The 26,647-nt window shown below is 40.1% G+C and overlaps 1 protein-coding gene across 11 annotated transcripts; it reads left to right on the forward strand.

Moving 5' to 3' along the window:
* MARCHF7 (membrane associated ring-CH-type finger 7) lies at window positions 1-26,260 on the forward strand. 11 transcript variants are annotated; one of them, XM_028746777.2, is made up of 13 exons: window positions 1-263; window positions 913-992; window positions 7,146-7,301; window positions 10,959-11,117; window positions 13,593-13,767; window positions 14,221-14,385; window positions 15,490-16,597; window positions 17,104-17,273; window positions 18,644-18,753; window positions 20,427-20,540; window positions 22,866-22,914; window positions 24,265-24,412; window positions 25,396-26,260. In XM_028746777.2, the coding sequence occupies exons 3-13, from the start codon at window positions 7,149-7,151 to the stop codon at window positions 25,403-25,405; spliced, it is 2,361 nt and encodes a 786-aa protein (XP_028602610.2). In that variant the 5' UTR covers window positions 1-263; window positions 913-992; window positions 7,146-7,148; the 3' UTR covers window positions 25,406-26,260. The 11 variants fall into 11 exon arrangements, 9 of the variants coding, with proteins under 9 accessions (XP_028602610.2, XP_028602602.2, XP_077792708.1 ...); XM_028746769.2 differs by having other exon boundaries at window positions 939-992; XM_028746764.2 differs by lacking the exon at window positions 913-992 and having other exon boundaries at window positions 2-263.
* The last annotated feature ends 387 nt before the right edge of the window (window positions 26,261-26,647 follow it).

Consider the following 26,647-nt stretch of genomic DNA (forward strand, 5'->3'; position numbering starts at 1 on the left):
CATCGACCTCACCGGAGATAGTCACGAGATAAGGGTGGGGGAGGGTGTTGTATGTGCGTCGACGCTGGTTGCGGCTCCTGCTCTCGCGAGAGCAGTTTGGGGAGAAGCTCGCGGCGAGTCGGGGCCGTTGGCTCGGCGGTGATTGGCAGGCAGCGCTGGGTGGCTCCCTCCCCTCCCTCGACTCGGCGTTGAAGCGGCCGCCATTGTCGGATCAGCCAGCAGCTGGAGGAGGAGGAAGCAGAGTCGGAGAGCGGCAAGCGGCGGTGAGCAGCTTGTGTCTCGTGTTCCGTGTCTCGTCTGGTGGGGTGGGGGGCACATGGGGCGAAGTGGGGGCGGTGCTCCGTGTCGGGGCTGGAGGCGAGGGCCACCGTTTTGAAGCTGGAGGCTCCATCTTGTGTGAGAGTGAGTCGGCAGGAGCCCTTGGCCCGGTTCTCGTTTTCCCTTGTAAGGCTCTGAGGGACTGGCCTGACCCCCTTATCCAGCAGTCTTGATGGCTACGTGAGCAGAAAATAAAAATAATTCCTCTCAAGCAGGCGTACCTTTTTTCCTTTTCAAATGCTTCCCAACCATGCAGTCGAGGAGGTGGAACTGGAAATTCTCACTGGCTTTCGCCCCATAAGTGTGCCAAGAAAAAAAAAAGGGAAGGGACTCGTGTTACTGGTTTTCAACCGTAGCACTGTAAACATAACATAACAACAACACACGGACTACATATTAATTTGCATTGCCTCTTTCAAAAAGTAACAGTAGGGACAGATATGCAACTAGGTTCGTTGATTTAATTAGTCCTCTCCATAGAGATACATGTGTTATGGGGTTGGCAATAACTATGCAGCCTCTAATACCTCCCCCCCCCCCCTTACCCTGTTGTTACGACATGCTGTACTTCTTTCCATTTGTCTTCATCATCAGGTTTATGTCTTGCCCTTCCTCCCAAGGTGTGTACCTGGTGTTATTCCCTATGTTATCCACGTGTCAACTCTGTGACATAGGTAAGGCTGAGAGCAATGGGCATTGGAATTGAGGCCCAGGTCTCCCTAGCCCATTTCCAGTTCTGCATCCAGAGAATCCCTTAGTTTCTCAGCAGCATTTACACGTCTTTGATTATTTATGCCGAATAAATGCTCTAGAACAAGCTTTGACTCATCTAGCCTTTATGGCATTGCCTTTCTCTTCCTCAGCTACGTCCCATGGGGCAGCTTGACACAGATTCTGGGGCCGCTCTGATTCTCCCCCCCCCCCCCTGTCAGCAGCCTAACAGGGCTGCAATTTTTGCATGCCTCTGCATCACTTGGTGAAGTTGCCCACAGATGAGTACTGTGTCACCATTGAAAAAGTATTGTGTTTAAGGTGGCATAAGCTGATAAACCTTGGGTTGTGGTCTTTACTCAGAAGTGGATTTTAATACAGTGGTACCTTTGGTTAAGAACTTAATTTGTTCCAGAGGTCCGTTCTTAACCTGAAACTGTTCTTAACCAGAGGTACCACTTTAGCTAATGGGGCCGTCGCGCCACCATTGTGCAATTTCTGTTCTCATCCTGTTCTTAACCCGAGGTACTATTTCTGGGTTAGCGGAGTCTGTAACCTGAAACGTCTGTAACCCGAGGTACCACTGTATATGAAAATCTTGATGTTACAGTGATGAACATGAATGTATAATTTGTTCTACATTTACTACAGTTATGTAATGTAGCACTACTCCCTTGTTTAGGACATCCAGCTCACACTTTAAAAGTGGCCCGAGAGAACAGTAAGTTTTGTTTCCTGCAGCCCATCCTGAATTAGTGCTAAAATTTGGAGTAGTGCTATCTTACCGGTAAACAGCTAGTTTAATCTGCAGGGAACTAGATCTGTTTTCAGTAACTGCTTTGACTAAGTTTGCTCAAGTAATGATGTTTATCGTATGTGGGTATGTTAGAATTTGCCATGAGGATGAGAAGAATCCTTACATTGCCCCAAGATGGCTGCAGTGACTTAATGGAAGTGTTGTTATATTTGTTTAGCTAAATTAGTGCCCTAGCTTTATGTTCAGACTCCTGTTGGAAAAACATTGAACATGAAGTAGTTCATGATATTTGCTTCATAATAATTTATACTCTGTGATGTTTTCCCAAGACGGCCTTCTTTGTCTCAGGATGAGATAATTGCGAAACTGCATTAGAAGGGAGAATGCAGATGTAAAAATTTGCCCCTCAGGAGAAACATTGCTTAATTAGATGTGTTCTGTATGGAACAATGTGTGTTGCAAGTAGGTCTAAATCATCACTGTCAGTGTTGCAAGAGTTTTTTTGGAAGCAATATTGCAGGGAGGAAGTTAGGGAAGTTCTTAGAGCCAGCATCAATAGCAAAGTTTTGTTGGTAAGCTGCAACTTTCTTTGCTGCAACTTCACTTCACCATCTTCAGAATCTGTTTGCCATGTTCTTTTCCTGCCATTGTAAACAGGGAAGGAGGATGGCTTCTTTAGCTGGATATAGTCTTGCTTAGTTAGAGACAGTTTTGTTTCCTTCTTCCTCCAGTTTTTACTTGTCTGGGGCCAAGTTAAACATTATGGCAGCATGAGTGTGGGTGGGGTGGGAAAGAAAAGCAATACAGTAGTCTTCTTCAGAACTCTTTTTACCTAGATATTTTTATCCCAGTTGGGGTTACATTCTGTTTTGGAGACAACTGGGATGAAAATATAAGGACGAAGCAGTTTGGTGAAGCGCAGTGGTGTGTCCACTATGTGTCCACTGTCAGCAAGGGTAATTTTCAGCTGACATTTGATAACTTTTACTATATATTGCACTGAGCATCTCTGTTTTCTCCTAAGAACTTCAGCCAAACCCATTACCTAAAATGATCTCTTTCTTGGATACAGAAAAAAGACAAGTGATAAACAGTTTGTATTGTTTTCAACATTGTGTACTCATGACTTTTACATTGCTACTTCATTAAAACCTACTTTTAGCTTCAGGCACCATTCAAAAGACTTTTTTGTACAGTTATTCAGTCAAATTTATAAGCTGTTCCTTGAACTATTTGAATGACATTAGCAAAGTATCGGTACTTAATCAAACAAATGTGTGATTGGATCGATCTGGTAGATTTGAACTCTCAAATGCCTCCTTTTAAGGCCTCTCATCAAAAGTGCCTTCGAAAACTTTAGCAGCTGATGGGTAATGTGAGAGATAAGATAATGGTTAAAGAAGAGGCAGTGATAAAAATACAGCAACAGACTTAATCAGGGAGAGAAAGAAATAGTGGAGTCTCTTAGGGAACTATGTTGGGAATCAGGGCTGCTTAGCTGATTTCTAACAGTAATTGGTCAAACTTCATTGAAGGTAGATACCAGTGAGCCATGCAGAGATGCAGTGCATTTCAAAGTACAGTGGTACCTCGGGTTAAGAACTTAATTCGTTCTGGAGGTCCATTCTTAACCTGAAACTGTTCTTAACCTGAAGCACCACTTTAGCTAATGGGGCCTTCTGCTGCTGCCGCTGCACGGATTTCTGTTCTCATCCTGAAGCAAAGTTCTTAACCCGAGGTACTGTTTATCGGTTAGCAGTGTCTGTAACCTGAAGCATCTGTAATCCGAGGTACCACTGTACAGATGAAGGGAAAAGGAGATTCACTGCTGTGACTGCCCTGCTGGTGATGGGGAAAAGGGGTAATTCTAGGAGCATATAGTGACACTTTAGATCCATTGAATCCAAATCCTCTTGTACTCCAGAACTGGGAGAAAGCTATGTCAATTTTAGAGAATGTGTAATTCCCCTCTCCATTGGAACCAGTGGGTAGGGGTGGTACCTCTTTCAAGGATCCTCCCCCTTCATAAGATTGCTCTACCCATAAACTTGGAAAAAGTAATGCAGTCCCAAAACTACATGACTATTAACTTCAGTCAAATGGGTAGATGATACAGTAAATATTCTTTAAGTGACTCAGTTCTGAAGTATACAGGATATTGTTGGCAGGACATGAGCAAAACTTCCAAAGACATAGTAACTTTTAAATGGCAGCAATAAAATAGCAGTTCAGCAGAGGAAAAATATTTAAATGTAGTCATTGCAGAAATAAACATAAGAAAAAATACAGTTCCTTAGAGTAAAATACAATATGCAGAAAATAATCATAAACGTATAGACTGAACTCCAGTTTTGAGCACACTGCGTCTTTTTGAATTTCTGCCCATCTAGTCCTCATCTAGTCTGGATGGGCGCATGGAAGCAGTCTTGGGATAACTGAGTACCTGATCTGGCTTGAGTCCTAATCAAAACATTATTCACAATACTATAATAATAAAATTTTTTATTTATATCCCGCCCTCCCCAGCCGAAGCCGGGCTCAGGGCGGCTAACAACAATAAACCAGTACAAAAGTACAACACAAACAACACTCTAAAATCATTCATTATAAAATTAATTAAATTCAGGCCACAGGCCACCGTTGGGCCAGAGCTCCGCGAAGATTGCCGAGGGAGGGAGTCAGGCTGTGCCCTGGCCAAGATGTCAAGTCCCGCAGGGCCCTAGTCTCTTGTGACAAGAGTGTTCCACCAGATCGGAGCCACAGCCGAAAAAGCCCCGGCTCTAGTTGAGGCCAGCCTAACTTCTCTGTGGCCTGGGACCTTCAAGATGTTTTTATTTGAAGACCGTAAGTTTCTCTGTGGGGCATACCCGGAGAGGCGGTCCCTTAGGTACGAGGGTCCTAGGCCATATAGGGCTTTAAAGGTTAAAACCAGCACCTTAAACCTGATCCTGTACTCCACCGGGAGCCAGTGCAGCTGGTATAGCACCGGGTGAATGTGATCTCGCAGCGAAGACCCCGTAAGGAGTCTCACTGCAGCATTCTGCACCTGCTGGAGTTTCTGGGTCAGTCTCAAGGGCAGCCCCACGTAGAGCGAGTTACAATAATCCAGTCTGGAGGTGACCGTTGCGTGGATCACAGTGGCTAGGTCAGGGCGAGAGAGGTAAGGAGCCAACTGCTTAGCTTGGCGGAGATGGAAAAATTCCGCCTTTGTTAGAGCTGCAATCTGCGCCTCCATGGAAAGGGAGGTGTCAAAGATTACACCCAAACTCTTAACGGACGGTGCTGGCACTAATTGCGCCCCCGCAAGAGATGGGAGTTGCTCCCCCAATCCCATATCGTCCCGTCCCAGCCACAGGACCCCTGTCTTCGAAGGATTTAGCTTCAACCGGCTCCCACGTAACCATCCAGCCACAGCTTCCAAACATCTGGTCAGTGTGTCTGGGGCTGAGTCAGGATGGCCATCCATCAACAGATAGAGTTGGGTGTCATTGGCTTACTGATGGCAACCCAGCCCAAAACTCCGGACAAGCTGGGCGAGGGGGCACATAAAGATGTTGAAAAGCATCGGGGAGAGTATCGCACCCTGAGGTACTCCACACCAAGGAGTGGCGCGATGACAATTCCCCCCCAAGCGCCACCCTCTGTCCCCGACCAGAGAGAAATGAGCGCAGCCATTGAAGGACTGTGCCCTGGATCCCCACGTCGGCAAGGCAGTGGTCCAGAAGTTCTTGATCGACCATGTCGAAAGCTTGCTGACAGATCTAAAAGAATCAGCAGCCCTGACCCGCCTCGATCCAGCTGTCTACGAAGATCATCTGTTAGGGCAACCAGAGCCGTCTCGGTCCCATGACCAGCGCGGAAGCCGGACTGGAATGGATCCAGATCCAAAATATTATCGTGTGAATACAGCATGAGGCTTCATTACCTCAGACAAACATGCATGTTATGCCTTAAACTTTAGAGTGGAAGGTTATATGTGTATTCTTAACATAACCAAAAAATAAGAATGAGGAAGGTACTGAGGCCAGAAAAAGGAAGGAACTGGTTAGATGCAACTGAATGTGCTCAAACCAGAAGGTACTGCTTGATGAAACTTACACTTTTTGCGTCTGCACACAAAACCATCAGTTGTGACTTCTCAGAAGTTGAGGGAAGAGTAATAGGAAGGGAGGAAGGGGCAGTCATCTTTTTTAAAAAATACAAAAGGGAACCTAGGCAGATCATCACCATTTTTTGTCAAATGTTGCCTGTTGTATACTGTGCATACTGTGTGTCTATGGCCTGAGCAGGTGCTGTGTTGGCGTACTAATGTTCCATGTATAGTGGCCATGGGTTGCATTTAAGCAAGACACTAAGCATGTGCAATGATACCCAGGAAGTTCTTACAGTCTGAATGTACAGTAATAACTGTACGTGACTTAGAAAATCACAAAAAGCTCATTCCCCCAAAGCCAGGTGAACTTGTCTGTGCACATTTGTGAGTTGATGGAGTGCTGAAACAGCTCTGTGTGCTTGTTTTTTCTTGTTTTTTATTATGAAGTAAGCTACATTTCCACTAGGTTACACACGGTATTTACTTTCAGGGCTGTATATCATTTATTACCAAGGTTATATGAGCTTCTTCTAGATAACCAGGTTAATGACTTTATTAGAAGGTAGCAGGTGCTCAGTGTTGACCTTCCTGAAACTTTATTATGATACCTCAACCTGTATGACTTTTCTACTCTTGCATATCATACATTTCAGAAATGCCAGCTTCTTTAGGTTTACTTCTAGTAAGTGCTTCCTTGTAGTTTTTAGCTGTGACTTGTCAAGCTTTGACTAGGTATGTATTTGTTACTCCAGTTCTATGAATAATTTCATCTGAGGGGAATGGCTGACATTTTTCTGATCAGCAGGTAAAACTGTATAGTAAACTGGAACCTCTTTGCCCCAGACTGAGACCACTGTTGTGACATTAATTGGATAGCCACTTGTGCAATTTGGGGTGTTGTTCTTAAAGCCCCCAAACTTCTACTTGTGTTGTGTCTCTTCAAAAAAGTTCAGCAAGTGTTATAGCATTGTCCAGACTTTGATTTTGTTGCTGTTTAGCGACTGTAAGAAGACATTATCCATTACAGTAGACCAAATGATTAAGAGGCTGCAGTTTATTTCCAAGTTTCTGAAATGTATATATTTGCTTTGTACTTAGATTTAAGCTTAATTTGTTGATCCTCAGGTTAGTGTATAAACATTTGTGCAAAGCTTAATGTTACAAGCCATATGAATGCTAAATTTATAACTTGTATTGTTGTATTACTACAAAGAATATGCTCCATTATCTAATTGGAAATATAAATATTTTTTTCATATTGCATAGAATATGGAATCAAAGCCACCAAGAATTCCAAGGAGGGTATCCACTCAGCCATCCAGTTCTCAAAGTGCTAGGACAGGAGCAGGAAATGGAGGAACCAGTTTAACTGACTCATATCTTACAAGAGAATCTTCACTTAGATTGGAACCTGGATGCCAAGTAAGTAGTATTTGATGGTGATACATGCTTCATTCAGCTTCCGCTTCTGAGTTTCTGCTCAGGAACAAATGAGTGGACTTAAGTTGCATGAAAAGGGGATACCTTGCTAGGAAAAAGAACTTTAATTAATCTGTTTAACATGTTAAGATATGATCATGATAAGATGTCCAAAAACATCTTCTGAAGCCTTGATAGATTTATTTAATACCAGAAATTCTGTCACTTGGCAGTTTGTGAATGACACAGATCTCTTCATACTGATTAAACCTTAGGTGTATGTATTAGTCTTTTATACAGATATTAATGGTAACTTTTATATATTAGAACAGTGTTTCTCAAATGTGGGTTCCCTAGCTACTGTTGGACTACAAATCCTATCATCCCATACCACTGGCCCTGCTTAGCTAGGGATGATGGGAGTTGTAGTCCAACAACAGCTGGAAACCCAACTAAAAGTGCGTTCTCAAATGCACAAATCCTTTGTCTTGGACAAAGGAGCCTGAGTGACAAAAAGTGTAAAAGAAGAAAAGAAAAAGGGGAATGAAGTTTACAGCTATTAAGCCTATAAAAAGTATGCTTATTGGTTTTGGGTATTACGCATATCTCAAGGAAATAAATAAAAAAGTGTTGTTAGCTTGATTGTCACATCAGAGTTCTGAAATTAAGGTTTTGTGGAAACAAGCACAAATCCTGCACGCCTTTTTTAGAACGGTAAATTTGGTTAAATTAGTCTAATCTCCCCGAGTATTATAACTGCAGTGGAAGGACAGGCTATGCATTTTCTAAATATATATTTTTAAATCTGAACAAAGCATAAGGGCTACATTCTACTCTTTAGTGGCTACTTTATAGGGATAAGCTTAATTTTTATATAGCATTAACTGTGGTAGGCATGCAAACCATATATATCTTCTCCCTCACAGGATGGGTGCATTAATGTGGGGTAAGGTAGGTTGGGCTATAATTCCAAGGGGTATTAGGGCAGAGATAAAACTTCTTTGCCAACTCAAAAACTGAGATGACCTGTGCTTTGTGGCAGACTTAGCCTAGCCCCATGATAATGATGTACAAATAACACCTTTTTTATTTTCCATATTAGTACATGCCATTTAGCCTTAAACAATATAATGCTATCCCTGTCCCTGTTATTGGGTGGTCCATTGAGAGACCACATGACCATCTCTGAGTGCAAAGCTCACTGAGTTCATTCTGTGACCCGCACTTTCCAGTTCAACATATAAACATTCTTTCTGCCACTTATATTCCTTCCCCACCTGATGGATGGACTTCCTACAGGGCAAATGCAGCACTAGTAGTGCATGCTAGGTATTTGGTGATAAGTTCTTAGTAAAGAAGATTGGCTTGTTTCCATAACTTCACAGTACAAGCAAGCAACTGCTGTACTGCTGGAAAAAAACGCTTCTTTTTCCCTCAATTTCCAACATACTGTCCATATTGTCAATATACTGTCCATAATTAGAATATATATATGTGGCCTTGGGATTTTTCTTCCAAGTTTACTTTTTTGTATTCTGTATGTGTAGAACGCTAGACTACATAGTGCAGTATTGCTATTTTAAAGCATTATCCTAAAACAGGGTTTGGCTTCAACTGAAAAGTGGTATTAGGAAATAGTTTATTTTGTAGGTGCTTTTAGCTATCTTTTTTTTAAGAATTAGCAGAATTAAGCCTCTAAATATAGAAATGCTTGTGGCTATTTTAAGCTTTAGCATTTCTCTGTTAAGAGTAACTTACAAAACAAGGACTTGGGCAGGGATTATAGCTCTTTCTCAGTTTGTTTCCAGTAGATTATATAAGCAGGAATTCTCCTGTGGGAATGTTCTTAAGACTGTCTTACAGGTATGACTACTTGTAAAAAAATGAGTTGCATTCCTGCAACACTTTAGAAACTTAGTTGATGCTTCCTGTAAGTAGGAGATTTAACTACCATCCTTCAGTTGAAAGGATGCTTTATTGAATTCAGTGTTATTTGATTTTAAGTAAACATGGGTAGGAAGGGGCTCATAGTCATATTTTCTTAGCCCCAAATAGAACATTTAAAATGCTTTAAGGCCATTTTCTCAAAGCATTTTAAGCTGCTTATGTAAAATAAAAAAATAATCAGAGAAATCAGCCAATAGAAAACATATGCAGTCCTCACAGAGGGTGGGCAAAAAACACAATTTCCTCACTGTGGTAGGCAGAGCATTCCAGAGCTACAAAGGTAATATCTAGGTAGCTGTGTGCCTTGAGTCACATTCAAACAGTACAAGCCTGTGGTTTGTACTGGGATATGCACTGATATTGAAAGAAATGGCCATTTGGGTATATTGGTCCCAGACACGAAAGTCAAAAGCAGCATTTTGAATTTGGTCTGATAGTATATAGGCAGTTACTACTGCTGCTGCAACAGCACAGGGTTTAAATAAGTGTTCCTTGTAATACCTGTCAAAAAATGGTTCTGGTTATTGTAGCAGATGAAGTTTTGAAGTCATTTTCATGGACAGCCTATTTAAAGTTCATTTTTTGAGAGAGTGATCCATGAACGATAGTGATTGTTAGGCCTTCAATGAAACACCTAATGGGTGTTTGGATAATTTCAATGGGATAATTGAAAATGAATATTCAGAGTATCAGAAATGTCAAAATGTGGCCCAAATGAAATGTAAGATGAACAGACTTTGCCTGGCTTAAACCATCTTCCACTTAAGGGCTTCTGGAAAGGCAAACGTGAGGAAGGAAGTGAATAAATGCTGTCATTCTAGATAGCTCTTCCTCACAAGGGAATTTTCCTGGACTGTTCCTTACCCAACGTACTGTAACACATTTCAAATATTGTGTTGGGAATGTTGACCTTATATGTACAGGTACCATGTTCCTGGTGTGGCATATAAATTTTATTTATTTATGTTACTATTTATTCTTTTATCCCACCCATCCTTCTGAAGGAGCTTGCTATACAAATACAATCAACACAGAACAATAATAAAACCAGTGTAAAATAAATATTTTAAAAAATGCAGTACAGCAGGATGCCATTGACTGTACTGTAAAACTCTGCTCCAAATTAGGTCTTGGTTGCCAGTATATCAGTGTTAAGCACACCAGCACTGCTGTACTCCCAGCCACAGGTCCCTGGCAGGCTAATCTTGCAGTTAATTGCAATTCCATTTATTTGTGATGATAGATATGCTTTGCATATTTTCTTTTATCCTGCCTGGTGCAATGTTCAAACCAGCCTCAGGCAGTAGTCACCATGGTGATACACTGTTAGCAAGATATTCATTCCTCTTAGTCTAACAGAATCTAGTAGAGTAACAGTACTTAACTGTCAGGTAAGTAAGTATGCCGAACTGACACCCAACATTTGCAGCTTTTAAATTGATAGTTTGAGTTCATTTTTAAAGATTTCCATTCGTGGACTAAAGTACAAATCCTACTGGGACACATTCATTTGTGTGGTACTGTATATCACAAATCTATAAAAGTAATCGTCCTTCCTCCAAAAAAGTACAGGAGTTGCTTCACATTATCCAAAGTGTAATACTCTGGATACAAACATAGCTTTTATGTACTTATTAAAATCATAAGGATGGTAGCCATAGATGGAACTCAACTTGATGTCTTGAGCAGAAATGTGACCATATTACTTTGTAGGATTCTAGTCGGTTGCATAGTTCCAGTAGAGACTGGGCAATTGGAGAAAGAGAAGCATATGAAAGCCCGTGGAAGCTTCCAGCTTCATCTCCAACTCGCTACTCAGGAACACTTGATCGTCCATGGTCTGGAAGATTGTTGGGAAGCAGAAACAGACTGGTAAGAGCTGTTTGTATCCTAAATATTTATTTTAAATGTTTTCCAAGTTTACAGTCACATTAATCTAATTTATTGTAAGTAAGTTTCAAAGAAACATGCAAATGTTATCAGTTGTCTAGTTTTATGTTAGACTGCAGTTAGACTGCAGAAATGTAGCTTTGTCTTAGGAAACTGAGATGCCTAGAATTGCATTAGAAAAATCCAAGCATCTGTAAGTATCTGTGCTTAGTCATTATGGACTTTGTACAATCCTGTTTTGCGACCATTCCCCACAAATTATTTAGTTTTTGCCTAACAACTCTTTCCCTGTAATATTTTGCCCATACCCATTGGGTACGGAAGCTCCGCTTGTGTTCTCATCTGAAGAAGCAGTTAGATTGGCAGACATGAGAGAAGGCATTCTTGGGGTGGCCTCCAAATATGGAGATTAAGTACAGCATTTTATATGTTACTTCCTGTAGTGGAAAGGTGATTTGTTTTCAAAGAAAAAACCACCAACAACACTTTTTACATTGTAACAAACAGTGCAAACTTTACTCTTTCAGTATCTGCATTCAGTCTAGAAGTTTCTAGCTTTTGCTCTGTGAGTTACATTTCTGTGTAAGTGCTAGAGAACATGTTGTAAGCAGAAAGCAGGGAATGGGGTGGAAGAAATGAAGGGGATGGAGACATGTGTCTGCAGCCACCTTGAGTCCTTGTCAGGGAAAAAGGTGGGATATAACAACAACAACAACAACAACAACAACAACAACAACAACAACAACAACAACAACAACAATTCTAACATAGAGAAATGTAATAAAAAATAAGCACACAAGTATAAATTCACCAGCAACAACAACAACAACAATTCTAACATAGAGAAATGTAATAAAAAATAAGCACACAAGTATAAATTCACCAGCATATTTATATATGATATAAATAGTGCTAAATTTATTTTAAAGAGTTGGCATTATTTCCCACACTAAGACCCCAAATTAACTATTAATTTAGATTTAGATGTATATCCTGCTTTAACCATCACAAAGTGGCCTCCAAAAGATAAAATATGAAACCACATAGCTATTACAACAAAATAGAATACATGGAAAAATGCTTAACCACCAGCACAGTGGCATCCTAAAAGCTCTGCACAGCTTTGACAAATCAATGCTACTGCTGCAAATGCTTTGTTGCTAGTAGATGAAAACCTTTCCCTTGGTGATGGTACCTTATAATTCTTCAGATTATTTTAAAATGGGAAGTGGATGAAGGTGGTAACCTGGGGAAAGGCACTCCTACTATATTCAGGGTCTAGGTTGCAGTCATTGAGGTTGCAGTCCTGTACACCAAGGGTGGGGATCATATGGCCCTTCTGATCTTGCACTATTAACTTCCATCATTCCTAACCATTGGGGTTGAAGACAGCTGGAGTCTAACAACATTTGAATTTCCACAGGTTCTTCACCCCCTGCTGCTGTACATACTTGCCAGGAGAAGCCTCACTGAACTCTGTGAGACTTTTACATGAGTAGACATGCTTAGGATAGTACTATTAAAACTTGAAAATTTGACGCAGATTCAGCCTAGAATCAAACCAGCAGCTAATGCAGATAAAAAGAGCAGGTGTTAACAAATGTCACATCTGGTTCCAACCAGGAGTTGCACTATGGCTTTCTGTGTCTGATGACATTTTAAGGGGCAGCCACATGAATGCATAAATTAAAATCCGAGAAGATTTCAGAGCATGTAAGACATTAGCTTCTGAATGTGAAAATGAATGATAGGTTAAAAACAGTTTTAAGAGAAACTGTGCTAATTTCTTTAAAACCTGTTGAACTGTGCTAAAGGGATTGTGTATATCCTTGAGAATGGATCTAACCATGTTGTCTAAATAGTAAGAAAAAACCTTTTAACTAGTATTACTTAACAGTGAATACAGTCATACCTCGGGTTGAATGCGCTTCGGGTTGAGCGTGTTCGAGTTGCGCTCCTCAGCAACCCGGAAGTAATGGAGCACGTTACTTCCGGGTTTCTCCACATGCGCAGACGCTCAAAATGACATCACGCGCATGCGCAGAAGCGGCAAAAAGCGACGCGTGTGTGCGCAGACGTGCCACCGCTACTTACGTTTACTTCTAGATGCGAACGGGGCTCCGGAACGGATCCCGTTCGTATCTAGAGGTACCACTGTAGAAATATCAAATCCTGTGTTTCTGGTTGTTGGACTTGGAGCCCTTTGCACCATCTCTGATTCTGAAGCTTGCTCCCAAGTCTTTAAAAAGAGGGAGGGAAGATCACCAATAGATATTAGACTTATTTTTAATACTTTTAAGGGTAAGTCTGCTCTTTTTCAATCTCATTCATACAAGCCCTTTTCATTATATAACCCAAGCATTTTCACTTTGATTTGATTTAATATTCTGCTAGCTTATTTTTTTAAGGCCCAGTATTTTGCAGAAAAGTAGTAACCTTTCAAAACATTGTTTGTAGTCTACATCTTCATCTTCACCTCTTACATCTTCTTGGTTTGGCGAATCTGAAAGAACTCAGGGATCATATTCTTCAAGACTGCATAGCCAGCAACAGGATACTGATTCTAAGAGACCTAAACTTTCTTATACATCTACCTCTAGTGTGAGAAATAATGGTTTAAACACAGTTTCAGGTAAGTGATGTGCTAAAAGGTATAAAATGATGTGTATTTATTTTGTTTTATACTGAAGCTAGCTTCTTGCTATCCATGCTCATACACAAGCACAGTTGTCTTGTGGAAACTTAAAAATTAACAAATGTTATGGCTTTTTGTGGGGTTGAGTCTATTTCATCAGATGCATATATCATCAGATATTATTATTATGCTCCTAAAATATCTATTTGGGGCAATGAAATACATATAAAGCATTCCACAACCAGAGTTTCTAGTATAGAGTGGCTTTGACTGATCGACAAGTAATGGCAATATTGCCATTACAATAACAATAACTATATTGTTGTGCATAATTTTCAGAAGAGAGAAGTGTATTCCAATCAGGCCTAAAAACACAGCAGTAAATATTGTGTGTTTAAGACTTTTATCAAGGAAGCAAGAATACATATGTTTTTCACTTTTTGATTTTAGATTCCCCATGGAGATACAGCGATGTACCCAGATCTTCATCCATGGTACTTGGATCATTAGGAACTGAACTTGCAAGAGAGAGGAGAGAGCTGGAAAGGACAGAACCATCTATTAGCAGTCTTGTGGACTGTAGTCACAGAAATGGTGACTTTTCATCTTCATCATGTATGTATTGTTTCATTCTATTTATGAGGTTCAGTCTATTACCTGTTTTTGCTTAGATGAAGACACTGTTCTTGGCTCACATGGCAGGATAGAAATTTCAGGGGGTTTAGAATGTTGCTAATTGTGAACGGCAAAGTTTTACTTAAAGAATCCTTACGGGTTGTATGTATTGGGCCAGTTTTTTTAAAAAAAACTTAACTTCTAGTCCCGTAACTAGTTTAAGCTAATAAAATAGCATTATTGAACAGTACTAAGGATATGGCTTCCTAATTGTGCACTGTCTCCAGGGATGCATTTGTGGGAGGAAGGTATGCTCATCCTAGGTTTGGGGGCACATTTGGAATTTTGAGAAAGTGCTGAGGGTGCCAGTCCTAAAATGGCTGCTGCTAAGGGTGTGGCCAATTTAACACAAAATACCTGTCACATCCAAAAAAGTAGAATAAGAAAAGAGATGGGGGGTGGGAATGGTTCAAATTTGGTCAAAACAATTTCAAAAACTTAGAAATGTTAATTCTTGTTGCTTCTCTTGTCTTCTGCTGGTGTGTCGCTATAGAGAAAATAAAATATAACTGAACCCAGGAGTAATTTTGAATTGCTACAGCCAGCCATACATGTGTATAGTCACAAATAAAAAGACGTACTTAATGCTGGCTGGCTGGCAGTTGTTGTTGTTGTTGTAATATTATCTTTATGGAATAGAAAAGAATAGAAATACACAGAAAATAAATAAACTTACCAGAGTAGTAGGGCCAGTTGCTACTGCACACTGTCTAATTTCTCAAATGTTGGTTGTGAGAATAAAATGGGGAGGGGGAAGGCTGAACCAAGTATGCTGTCGTGAATTTCTTGGAAGAAGGGCATGCTAAAAATGCAATATATCAATATAATCAATCATGTTCTAAGCAAGACCAAGGGTTGTAGCTCTAGCATACTTACATGCCAATAAGCCCCACTGAATTCAGTGGACTTATTTCTGAGCAAAGATGCATATAATTGGGGCCTAGTTAAAAATACACTTCTTGGGCTCCAGTTAATAATCATATTTGGTTAGTCTTATCTGCACAGCAGTATTTTACAGTTGACTTTTTGTGATTCTTTTTGTAGATCTTCAGGAAAGATCTTCTGCTTCGTATGCACAGGGAGCAAGACCAAAAGAGAACTCACTGAGCTCTTTGAGGCTGAACACATCCATGAACCGCCAGTTGCCTTCTGAACATCAGTCATCATTACTCTCTCGAGAGCATAGCTGGAATTCAAGATCTAACTATGTCCCAAGAGAAGTAGAATCTTCTGAAAGGAATATGCAACCAGAGTTTACCCTTGGTGCCATGAGAAGTGGAAGCGGTTCCTCAAACAGTTCCGAAAGAGTTATGCCATCCCAAAGGTCACTGAGTGAGCCTCCTGCAGATACTGAAGGAAGGCGTACAACAAGACAACTGTTGTCTCGTTTAGCTTCTAGTATGTCATCAACATTTTTCTCAAGAAGGTCTAGCCAGGACTCATTGACTTCAAGACCATTAGGTTCTGAAGATTCAACTGTTCCAAGAGCTCATTCTTCTACCCAAGCTAGTGCTACTAACACAGCTACAACTTCTGAAGGCACAGAAGGGCAGACTCCTGATGTTTCTCAGGGATTTAGCTTTCTTAGAAGACGATGGGGCCTGTCGGGTGTTTCATCAAATCCTAGTTCTGATTCGGAAGCTGAAAGTTACAGATCCGATTCTGAAAGTAGAAATTCAGGTTCTTGGCTATCATCTTCCCTGAGGAACAGGTGCACACCTTTGTTTTCCAGAAGACGAAGAGAAGGAAGAGATGAAACTGCAAGAACCTCTACCTCTGAAACACCAGCTAGATCACTGCATCTTTTCAGAAGAAGAGAACCTGGTGGGGAGGTATCTCTTGAAGCACAAAGTGAATCCCTCAGGCCTGCTGCCAGGCCACCAACACCTGCAGTACCTAATGGTGTTACATCTGTTGCCTCTGGGCCAGATTCAGTGCATGGTAGAAGAAATTCAGGAATATCAGGAATGTTTCCTGGTTCTCTCTTCCGGTTTGCAGTGCCCCCAACCCTGGGGAGTAATTTGTCTGACAATGTTATGATAACTGTCGATATTATTCCTTCAAGCTGGAATCAGCCTGATGGACAAGATAATGACAAGTCAAAAATACTATCCTCAAGAGACCCTGAAAGGCTTCAAAAAATTAAAGAGAGGTAAAAGCACTATTTCTGTAGCTTTTTAAATGGAGTTTTAAATCAATTATAAAACTGATACCATGTACCAAGAGATCTTCAACTTTTTTTTTTTTTGGAAAATGTTGGTTTTGATCCTAAATTGCTCCTCTGTTTTAATTGTGGGGTGGGGTTTTCTGCCAACTTGCCTTCACCTGCAGCCCTGCACACCATTCTTAATGCTCCCCAACCCCCAGGAACAGAATTAGGGGATGTGCATAGGGCTGTAGATGGAAGAGAGGGCAGCAAGTCTCATTTGGTGAATATCACCTCTTTTGTTCATGCAAGGAATGTTAGGATCCAAGGCAATGTTCCTGGAGATGGTATACGCCCCCTAGTTAATGGTCTCTCTTCAGTGCCATTAATAACTTGGGTTGGGGAAAACTTCGTCATTGTCTTGCATGTGAATGTGATTCAGATTAATGTGTTAACATGTGAAAAGTGTATTCCAAGTTTTTTCTGCATAATAACTGTTTCCTCTTGCTTAGCCTCCTTTCCGAGGACTCTGAAGAGGAGGAGGGAGACTTATGTAGAATTTGTCAGATGTCGTCTACTTCTGCTACTAACCTCTTAATAGAGCCATGTAAATGCACTGGAAGTCTGCGCTATGTTCACCAGGAGTGTATGAAAAAGTGGCTACAATCCAAGATTAACTCAGGTAAGGCAGCTCCTTTTTAGGACAAGATTTTTTCTTAGCTCCTGAGTTGCTTTTCCATGGACTGAAGGATTGATGCAAAGGGGGCTTCAAATACCTACTTATGTTCCTGTTTCTGTTTCTGTGTGTATATATGACGATAGAGAGACATACCACACTCTTTATGCTAGGGCATTGCCAACCTTTTTGGATAAAAGGGCATATTTCAAATTTTGAGAGTTGTGGGTACCAGTAACAAAATGGCCTCCATGGGGGCGGGGCATAACACAAGATGGCTGCCATTGGGACATGGCTTAGCATAATATTAGTTAATAGTCATATTGAATAGTCACATAGTTGTATTTTCAGACTATAAAATGCTTAACCTGTTTAATTTGTTACTGCTATACAACTTTTAAAGGCACAAGAACCCTGCCCCCCCCCCCTTGCTGACCTATCCAAAGTCTAGGCTGCCATCCTGTACCCACTTACCTGGAAGTAAGCCCCATTAAAGAAAAATGCTTGCTTCTGAGTAGATGATTTATACAATTGTCCTGCATTGAACTATACAATGAATTCTTCATGAATGCCTATTCCTTAGTTCCTCCACAGCAGGAGACATGCCTAAATCTCCTTGAAGAGTTTTCACATTTGTCTTTAGCGGGGAGAGGAATTTTGCAGAAAATAATTTATAGGGTTAAATTATTTAATCTCAGATTAACCCCTCACAGGAAAGATGGATCCTGGTTGCTAGAGGAAAAAGAAAGGGCAATTTATGGCGATTCAAAGGACTAGAAATTAAGACAGAAGCGGGGAAATTGCATTAAAGGGGAGGGGAAGATTTGCAATTATTTAGGATCTGAAGGATTTCTATTCATTTACCAATCACAACTCTGACTTCATTCATTGGCTAAAACCACTGACAGGTGGGAGCAGTCAGGCTGAATCATTTCACAGAAATTGGCTTGGAAGAGTGCCTGTGCACTGTTTTGTAACACTTTCCTGGAAGGGCTAGAGATGCACTTTTTAAAAAAGAGAAAGCTCAAAGAGTCTGGGGCTCTCTGACCAGTGAAGGACTTTGCTAGCACTGCGTTAGCAACCTGCCCCCTCCCCCTTATATGAATCTATACATAAATTTATACACTTCAATGAAGGAGAAATACAATGATGCTAGTAAGTGAACTGCGAAACATAAGTAATGCAGCTGAAACTTATGGCTGTTTGATCACTGGCACCAGTGTATTCTGCCTTGCATGTTTATTTTGTATTAATGGCTCAGTTATATAAACAAAGATAAACCTATCTTTCTGTTTGTTAGTGTGCTTTCATATGCCCAGTTGACTCAAGAATGCCTTCACTCTGAAACAAAAAGTGTAACTCCCTTGTTCCCTCAGGTTCTTCACTGGTAGCAGTAACTACTTGTGAGCTGTGCAAAGAGAAGCTGCATCTCAATCTTGACAATTTTGATATCCATGAGCTTCATAGAGCACATGCAAATGAACAAGTTAGTATATTTTGGCTAATTTGGTAAGTGTCAGTTTTGTGCTGTGATTCGGGACCCTTTTTTTTCCCTAGAAGAAAATATCAGTTCAGGTCAAATTTGATACTGAATTTTTAATTTTCCTAAATAAATCATAAACTACATTTGATATCTATAATGCCCATTTAGAATAACATTCTGACATATGTGTGTATATCTTGGGCTTTGTGTCTGTGTGTTTCTGTTCTAATTTTTTAATTTTGGGGGGCGGTAACTCAGTGAGCATCTGCCTTGCATGCAGGCAGTTCTGACTTCAATCCCCAGCATCTCTAGGTAGGAATGGAAGAGACCCCTGCCTGAAACCCTGGGAGTGTTGTTGCCAGGCCCATGTAGACAGTGCTGAGCTAGATGGATCCTGTGGTTTGATACAGTATGAGGCAGCATCCTATGTTCCTAAGACACAATGCAAAACAAAATAAATGGGAAGCCAGAATGAACATCATTGATAAAGTGACCTCACTTGCTGAGTGGTTCAAGATAAAAGTTGGGATTATGGAATAGCAGAAACAAACTGTCTTCTGACACTGACAGTGCAATTTTGTCTCAAAATATGTCTATAGGATGAACTCTTAATAATACATCTGTGGAAGCGTCCTCCTTCCTCTACACTGACCTTCCCTCATGGAGTCTGAAGCAAGAGTGTAGTTCCTCTGAATGCTGTCACAATCCTCCCTGCTCAGCGAGAGATTGTGTAGCTTTCTAATAACAGGGAGGATTTTCAGTCTGAAGCAAAAAGTGTTACGTACTTGCAGTTCCATTTCCCATGCACTATGCGGAAGGTCAAGGGAGGTGATAGGACCAGGCACCATTAATGAATATCTGAGTAGGCTTTAGACGCACTTGGAGGGCAGTGCTAGGTTTCCATTGATAAGTAAGGAGACATCAACGGGGCATTAGTCATAAGCAGTGTGTGTGCTGATGCTAAATATATTTCCCTTCCACAATTTTACAAAATAGGCTTAGAAAGAGGTGCTAGGAGAATTTTTAAAGACAAGGGGTAGATCTGAGAACTTTTGGGGGGGGGGGGTGTTGAAAGGCATACATGTGCAAACCTACCTGCCAACAAATGAAATTACTAGTGTCTTTGACAGAATCCTCCCTGTTAAACAGGTATAATATACTTGTGCATCTTTCTAAACAATATGCGGATGAAACCTTTTTGTGTCTCATATTCATTACTATATAAACATCAAGTTGTATTAAGCTTCAATATAAGTTTTATAAATGTATAATGTATTTTCCTTCTGTTTTTTAATACTTTGTGCTTATTTGAATCATTACATTTAATTTAGATTATAGTTTGAGTTTTGGATATTTATCAAGGGCACCCTTTGTTTCGCAGAAAGGAGCCCAAAAGACTTCCCATTGTTTAGTGTGGCTCTCAGTTTTCAATTTTCTCAAGATGTCTACTTAAATATACAATTAGTCATTTTAGTGAGGTGTTGATTTACTTGGAAGAACGGTCTTTACAAAGCAGTTTCTTTAAAAGTGCAATCATGTTAAGATTGGAATCTTTGATGGGTATTAAGCAATAATGCTCCTGCATGCGCTGGGATAATATAATCAGTGTAAAACAGCACTCATTGTGCATTTCAGACAACTTAAATGTTTGACTTGATGATACCCTCTCTCTCCAGGCAGACTATGAATTTATCAGTTCTGGGCTTTACCTTGTAGTATTGTTGCACTTGTGTGAACAGCGCTTTTCAGATATGCTGGGAACTACAAGTGAGGCCAACACACGTGTCCGGGTAAGTAAGTGGTGCAAACAGCTTCTGTGGCAGAAGCAGATTGTGACACCTGTTAAAGCATGTTTTTATATTTTCTCGAATTTCGTACTGGTCAGAATCAAAAGCCACACTCCCAGCTGGGGCTTTCTGCTCATTCCTGCTGCAGTCTCTCATGCCCCAAAGCTGCTAAGGTCTGAAGACCCTCTGGAGATGTTATATAGGAAATGCAGCCATGTACACATGTTCTATTGGCACAAGTCCTTCCTGCTTGCATATGGGGTTCTAGTTATTTCCTAAAGTACTGCTTAACAAACAAAGCCACACACATTGGGGAGATTAAATAGGCATTGGGTGCTATCTGAATGTAATTTTAAAGTTGATTAAGAGTACATAAAGGCAGCATCTCCCAGCTTTGGATCCTCAACTGGACTCCGTTCTTCTCCAGCCAGCACTACCACTTGTTCGGGATGATGAAAGTTGTAGTCCAGCAACATCTGGGGATCCAAGGGCGAGAAAAGGCATATAGCAGGAGTGGGCTACATTTCCTTTGGCGCAATGTCTCTGAGTTTGTGTGTCACATGCTGAGAGTAGGTGGGGCCAGAGCTGATGGGTGGAGCCACAAACTAATCTGGAATAAAGGCTTTCCTGCATCCATGATAAGAATTCTCAATCTAATACAGGTCTACTTGAAGTAAGACCCACTGGGTTTTATATGGTTACTTTCAAATTGGTATATAGAGGGGTTTTTTTTCAGTGCAACAAACACATACAACTACTGGTCATGCAAGTAATAACTTCCTTGCTTTACTATGCTAGACACACATTTATGGAAAAGATGTTCTTGAACATCTGGGAATAAAAATACTACCAGCACTCACCAATTTATTTTTACCAAATAAAACACTACTCCAAATTATTCTGAAATTGCATCGAAAGAGAAAAAAGGAGGAACTGGTGGCTGGAAGAATGGGCATTGGGGGCCATATAAAATGAGGCTGAGAGCTGCATGCAGTCCCTAGATTGCAGGTAGGCCACCTGTACTGGTACATTACTGGTAAAGGAAAGTGGAGGATAAGCATAACCTCCATGAACATGCATTAATTTTTCTATTCTAAAAAGTCTCATATGCCTATTTGGGCTCATGAGCATCATTGTAGTTGCCCTTTTTTCCAAACTACGAAGCTCCATGCAGCCTCTGCTTGTAGATAAATTGACCCACTGCCTTTTCTATCCACTTTCCAGTCCTTGATACCTTTTTTGAGCAGACTTTGTTATATTTTTTCTTGATTGACCAATAAAAATCCCTAGAACTGTGCCTGTTTGGGAAAGGATTTTATTTTACCCTCTAGCAAAGTCCCTTGGATGGCTGGTGCCATCAGGATTGACTAAATATGCAGGAGTTGATGACAACTATCTATGCAAGTTTTTCTCAACACCCACTCCTTCCTGAACAAGGAGTTTCATCTAATGATAGATTTCATCCTGTTACAATTATAGTACTTAAGCAAGATTTTCTTACACTCTTGCTTGCTCAAAGGGTGTCCTTGACAAATATGCAAAAAAAACCCCCCAAATCCAGTCATTCTAAATAATTGTTCTAGTTTTGGATCTGAAGATCTGCATGTATTTCCATGAACTAAAGACGGTGCTCATCTTGTCTATATAGTAAACTAGACTGAAACTTGTAAGTAGGTTCACAGTCAACATATGTCCATTTCTAAGGCCTAGCTCATACAGTACTCTTCTACATGCAGTTAATAACTTCTGCATTAAGAAACTTAACATGTGAATTGTTGGGTCAGTTTCAGCCATGCACATTTTTGTGGAGAAACTTACATGTGTGAATTTCTGGCTCACAGATACAGATGGTGTTTCCTAGGCCTTTTAAAGCTTCTGCGATTATCAATATAAGTTAACAGTGTCTGATCTCCCTTCACCCCCTTGGCCCAGCTCACGTGTTTTTCTATAGGTGTGCATTCATGGGGATAATTGGGACTCTTCATTAGCAAGATAGACAAAAAAAGTATTATACACAACACATAGTCATTCCACAACAGCTAGGGATGGCCAACAACTTGGGTGGACAAGGCTGTGTTCTACCTCCACTATTGGAGGCTGCATGCCTCCTACTACCAGTTGCTGGAAATCCCATGGGTATCTGGTTGGCTACTGTGAGAACAGAGTGCTGAACTACATAAGCTAGTGGCCTGATGTAGCAGACTGTTCTTATTGGGAAAACTTAAATTCTTCAATGGCATATATATGCTTTGGGGTTTATGAATTGTTTTACAGGCCTGCGGTGATTTACAACTTTTAAAACTACCTTTTTTTCTGTATTATTTCTAGTTTATTAATCTTGCAAGGACTCTTCAGGCACACATGGATGATATTGAAAGTAGGTGGCTTCTGCTTGTTTTGGTTTGATTTAAAAGTAAAAGATGAAGTTTATTCTTGTTTTGTATCTTGAGATGTATAATGCTGAGTACTTGGCTGATATGCAATTTTCACGCAGCTGTGACTGGTATACCTAATAAAACTGAAAGGGAAAAGAGTCCATTAAAAGCACTCATTCTTGACTGGATTGTTCCTTTTAGCAAGACCATTCTGAATGAAGATAAACCTTTCACCGTCTCAATCTGACTGTCAGATGGACGTTAGGAATTTGTCTAGATGACTGTCTCCTAAGAACAATGTCTGCCTCTGAATAATGTAATCAGGTTCTCAGGAGTGTGTACTTCTATAATGAAATCTTAAGTAACTTGTAGAGAGGTTTCCTTTAGAGGTAATTACGTTTTTGGGAAGGGCTGCTGCTTTGTAGGTGATGACTAACTTGGTCATGTCTAGTATATACCACCTGACTCTCTGCTTGCATTTTGGACAGAATATGCATTAGCCAATTATAGCACCAGTAGAATAGCTGTAACTTACATTGCATGTTCCTAGTAATCAGTCTCTAGTATGTATCTATGCTGAAGTGTTAGTGAGGAGGGCCTGAGATCTATAGTTGCTTTGCCATACAGCCTGTGGTGAACCCGTTAGTGGATCAGCAAGAGGAAAAAGAGGTGAGCATTTACAGTTGTTAAACTTGAAGTTATATGTAGTTTCTTGTTCCCTGTAAACCCTACAGCTGTACATTCCCATGCCCCCTTTTCTCTTCCCAATGAGTAGGAATCTCAATAGTCTTTGATACCAACTGAAGTTGAATTAGTCCAAGCTGTGTGCTTCTTTTGGTTCTGCTTGAGCTGATGAAACCCTGATTACAGCAGAAGCCAGGAATTTGTGAGCTGGCTCGTAGAGCAGAATGTCTTCTTCAGTGTTTGTGCAGAAACGCTTGTATTTGTAGAGAGGAGAAATATAGTATTGCCAGGAACCAGCTGCCTTTATTTTTCTCTTCCTTGAAGCTCTTTCGTATGTTCTTATTTCAGCCGTGCTGCTCTTATGGAGCAACACTATCTACCCTCCTTTAATCAGTTTCCAATAGTTGCAAATCATTTTGCTGCCCTCTTTAAATACCATTTTCTAGTTTGCTGCTCCTACAACTATAGCTGTTTGGTATAATTTATTCTACTTAATGGATTTTTTGCTTCCTTTTCAATGAATTTTGGGAATGTGTAGGCCACTGACACACTTTGGGTGGGAGCAACTGGTTTGGTAGCTATTTAGAAAATGTATTATACTTTAAACACAAGTGATTCAGTCAGAATCTTCCCATATGAACTGCCCTGGACCCTGCAATCGTAATCAGAGGCCCTTCTGCTGCGTGTGCCACCTCCACGAGAGGTCTGGAGGGTGAAACGCGAGAACAGGCCTTTTCTGCAGTGGCTCCACACTTGTGGAATGCTCTCCCCAGGGAAGCTCACCTGGCTGCTTCATTACATATCTGTAGGCGCCAGGTAAAAACATTCTTCTTCTCCCAGGCCTTTGGCTAATTAAATAATCTATGGCCTTTTAAACTGGGGGGGGGGGGGTATTGTTTTTGTGTGTTACTATGGTATGTATTTTTGTGGTTTTTTTATATTTTAAACTACCCTGTAACCTTTGAAGGACAGTATAGAAATTTAATGAAGAATAATAATTGTTTAGCAACTTTTCCTTTCTGAGGGACGTGGAGTTAACCTTTGCTTCTGCTAAAAGTGTTTCAAAATGTCATTTATTGTTAATATAGTGCCTTCCATGTACATGTATTTGTACATCAAATGAAAGCAAAATCACACAGTGCATCGTACAAAGAGTTATATCCAGCATAAGCATACTTTGAATAAATCCACAGTAATAATTGAATTAAATTAGGGTGTATTGATCTTAGTGGGTCTGCTCTGAGTATGACTTAGTTGGATAGAACTCATAGACTTCCTAGAAAACTTTGGACTGAAATGGTTAAAATAGAAACTAGGCTATTGTGGTGATTGGGAATTTCCTCTTAAATGTTGTTTAAAGGATACAGTTAATGGGTACAAAAAAGTATGAAGGTCTTATTTTAACAATTAAAAAAATAGGTTACCTTAGGACATTTCAGAAATACCTGACTTTTCTGATCATTTTCAATTTTTTCATCAATAAAATGGAAAGCTTTACCCTCACCCACACATTGGGTTTAAAACACATTTGCTTCCATTTACTTCATGGTGCTCATTAAATATTTATTTCATTTTAGCATAAGCATGTGTAGGTGTTTTTCCATTTTCAGTTTAAGAGAAAAGATTTGTGTGTGTGTTGTGAAGCATGACTGTGGTTTTCAATTTAGGAAGCATTCTATTTGGAAACACTTAATTAAAATTACATATATGCTATGTTAAACATGTTCGTGTTCAAATTAAAAATTGCTTCCTGTACCTTAGAGTTGTAGAAAGATTTTGATTGGGTTGTGTACCTTCAGCAGCTTCTGATGATGATGATTCTGAAGATGGTGAACTCGACAGAACACTTGATGCTGCATAAACGTGAATGGAAGGACCGGGTGGATACTCAACTGGCACAAGTACCATCAGTATGCATATGTTTTGTAAAACACACTGAATGCTATTAGATTTCTGACGCATTGCTGAATTCAAAAATTTGCTGTTGCACATTGGTATCGAGAGACCTGCAAGTGTGTTGTTTCTCCTTTGAGATTATGACATGTATGCCTTCTTCTAAAATAACAGATTTTTACATGTAAGGCAAATGATCTCCTTTTGTATAAACTTCTTACAAGTAATCAGTTAAACTTCTGGAAAATGTTTCTCAACTTTTGCTCTTCTACTGGCTCTAAGTGGTAACATTAAAGTGTGTTTTGCAAGTCATGGGGAGGAGATAGTTCTGTGTTAGCTTTCCATTTTAAAACACCTTTGGGAAGTCTCTTTTATTTTGCTTCCAGTGTTAACCAAGGTTGAGTGAGGGAATGAATGGGTTCTGTGAAGTTAGTGTTAAATTTCTAAGTTTTTCTTGAGGAATGTTTAACTCAAAGCAATAAATTTGCAAGGGGCTACTAATAAGCATTAATTATGGCTTTTATAAGTATTGATTTTGAAACTGCTGATTATATTTGATAATATTGTGTAGAAGTTCCGGTAAGGAATTGCAGCTGTAAACACTTGCATTTCAGCATTCCTGGAAGGAATAAAACTTATGGTTTAGAATCTTAACCAAGCTATTTATCTTAATGAACCTTTTTTAGAACCCACATTCACTGCTGAAGCACTGGTTATCAATGTGTTTTCTAGTGTTGTCACTTGTTTGTTAAATAAAAATTACAATGCATACGAATTGCCTGCCTTCTTAAAATACAGTAGATAATAGTGTACAACCTGTCTTCTAAATTGCAGTCTGCATTTAAGCTCTTTAAAATTCTGGGGAGAATTCAGCCTTGTGTTCTTCTGATAGTTGATAGTTCTGTCTACACAGGTCTTTCAGCTTGTCAAGACAGAACATCTTCCGCGCCTTCAGGGAAAAAGGATTGGGAGTAGTGACATTGTAGGATGCTGCTCATTATGTCACACACCATGGCCACTGGTGTGAATGAAATTTAGCATAATATGCAGGCCAAAAAGCCACAGTTCCATAATGCAGCAGGTATTGCAGTATGAAAGGAACATTTGGAAGACAGGATTGAAGTGCCAGAATTAAAATCAAGAAAACTAATGTATTCC

This window comes from Podarcis muralis, chromosome 1 (genome assembly GCF_964188315.1).
Source record: "Podarcis muralis chromosome 1, rPodMur119.hap1.1, whole genome shotgun sequence".
NCBI classification, from domain to species: Eukaryota; Metazoa; Chordata; class Lepidosauria; order Squamata; family Lacertidae; genus Podarcis; species Podarcis muralis.

Bases quoted from the DNA above. Each gene is read 5' to 3' on its own strand.
- MARCHF7 (XM_028746777.2), top strand. From the start codon at position 7,149: ATGGAATCAAAGCCACCAAGAATTCCAAGGAGGGTATCCACTCAGCCA. The intron at 14,386-15,489 runs GTATGTATTGTT...TTCTTTTTGTAG, and splicing joins TGACTTTTCATCTTCATCAT to ATCTTCAGGAAAGATCTTCT. The intron at 22,915-24,264 runs GTAGGTGGCTTC...AATCGTAATCAG, and splicing joins ACACATGGATGATATTGAAA to AGGCCCTTCTGCTGCGTGTG.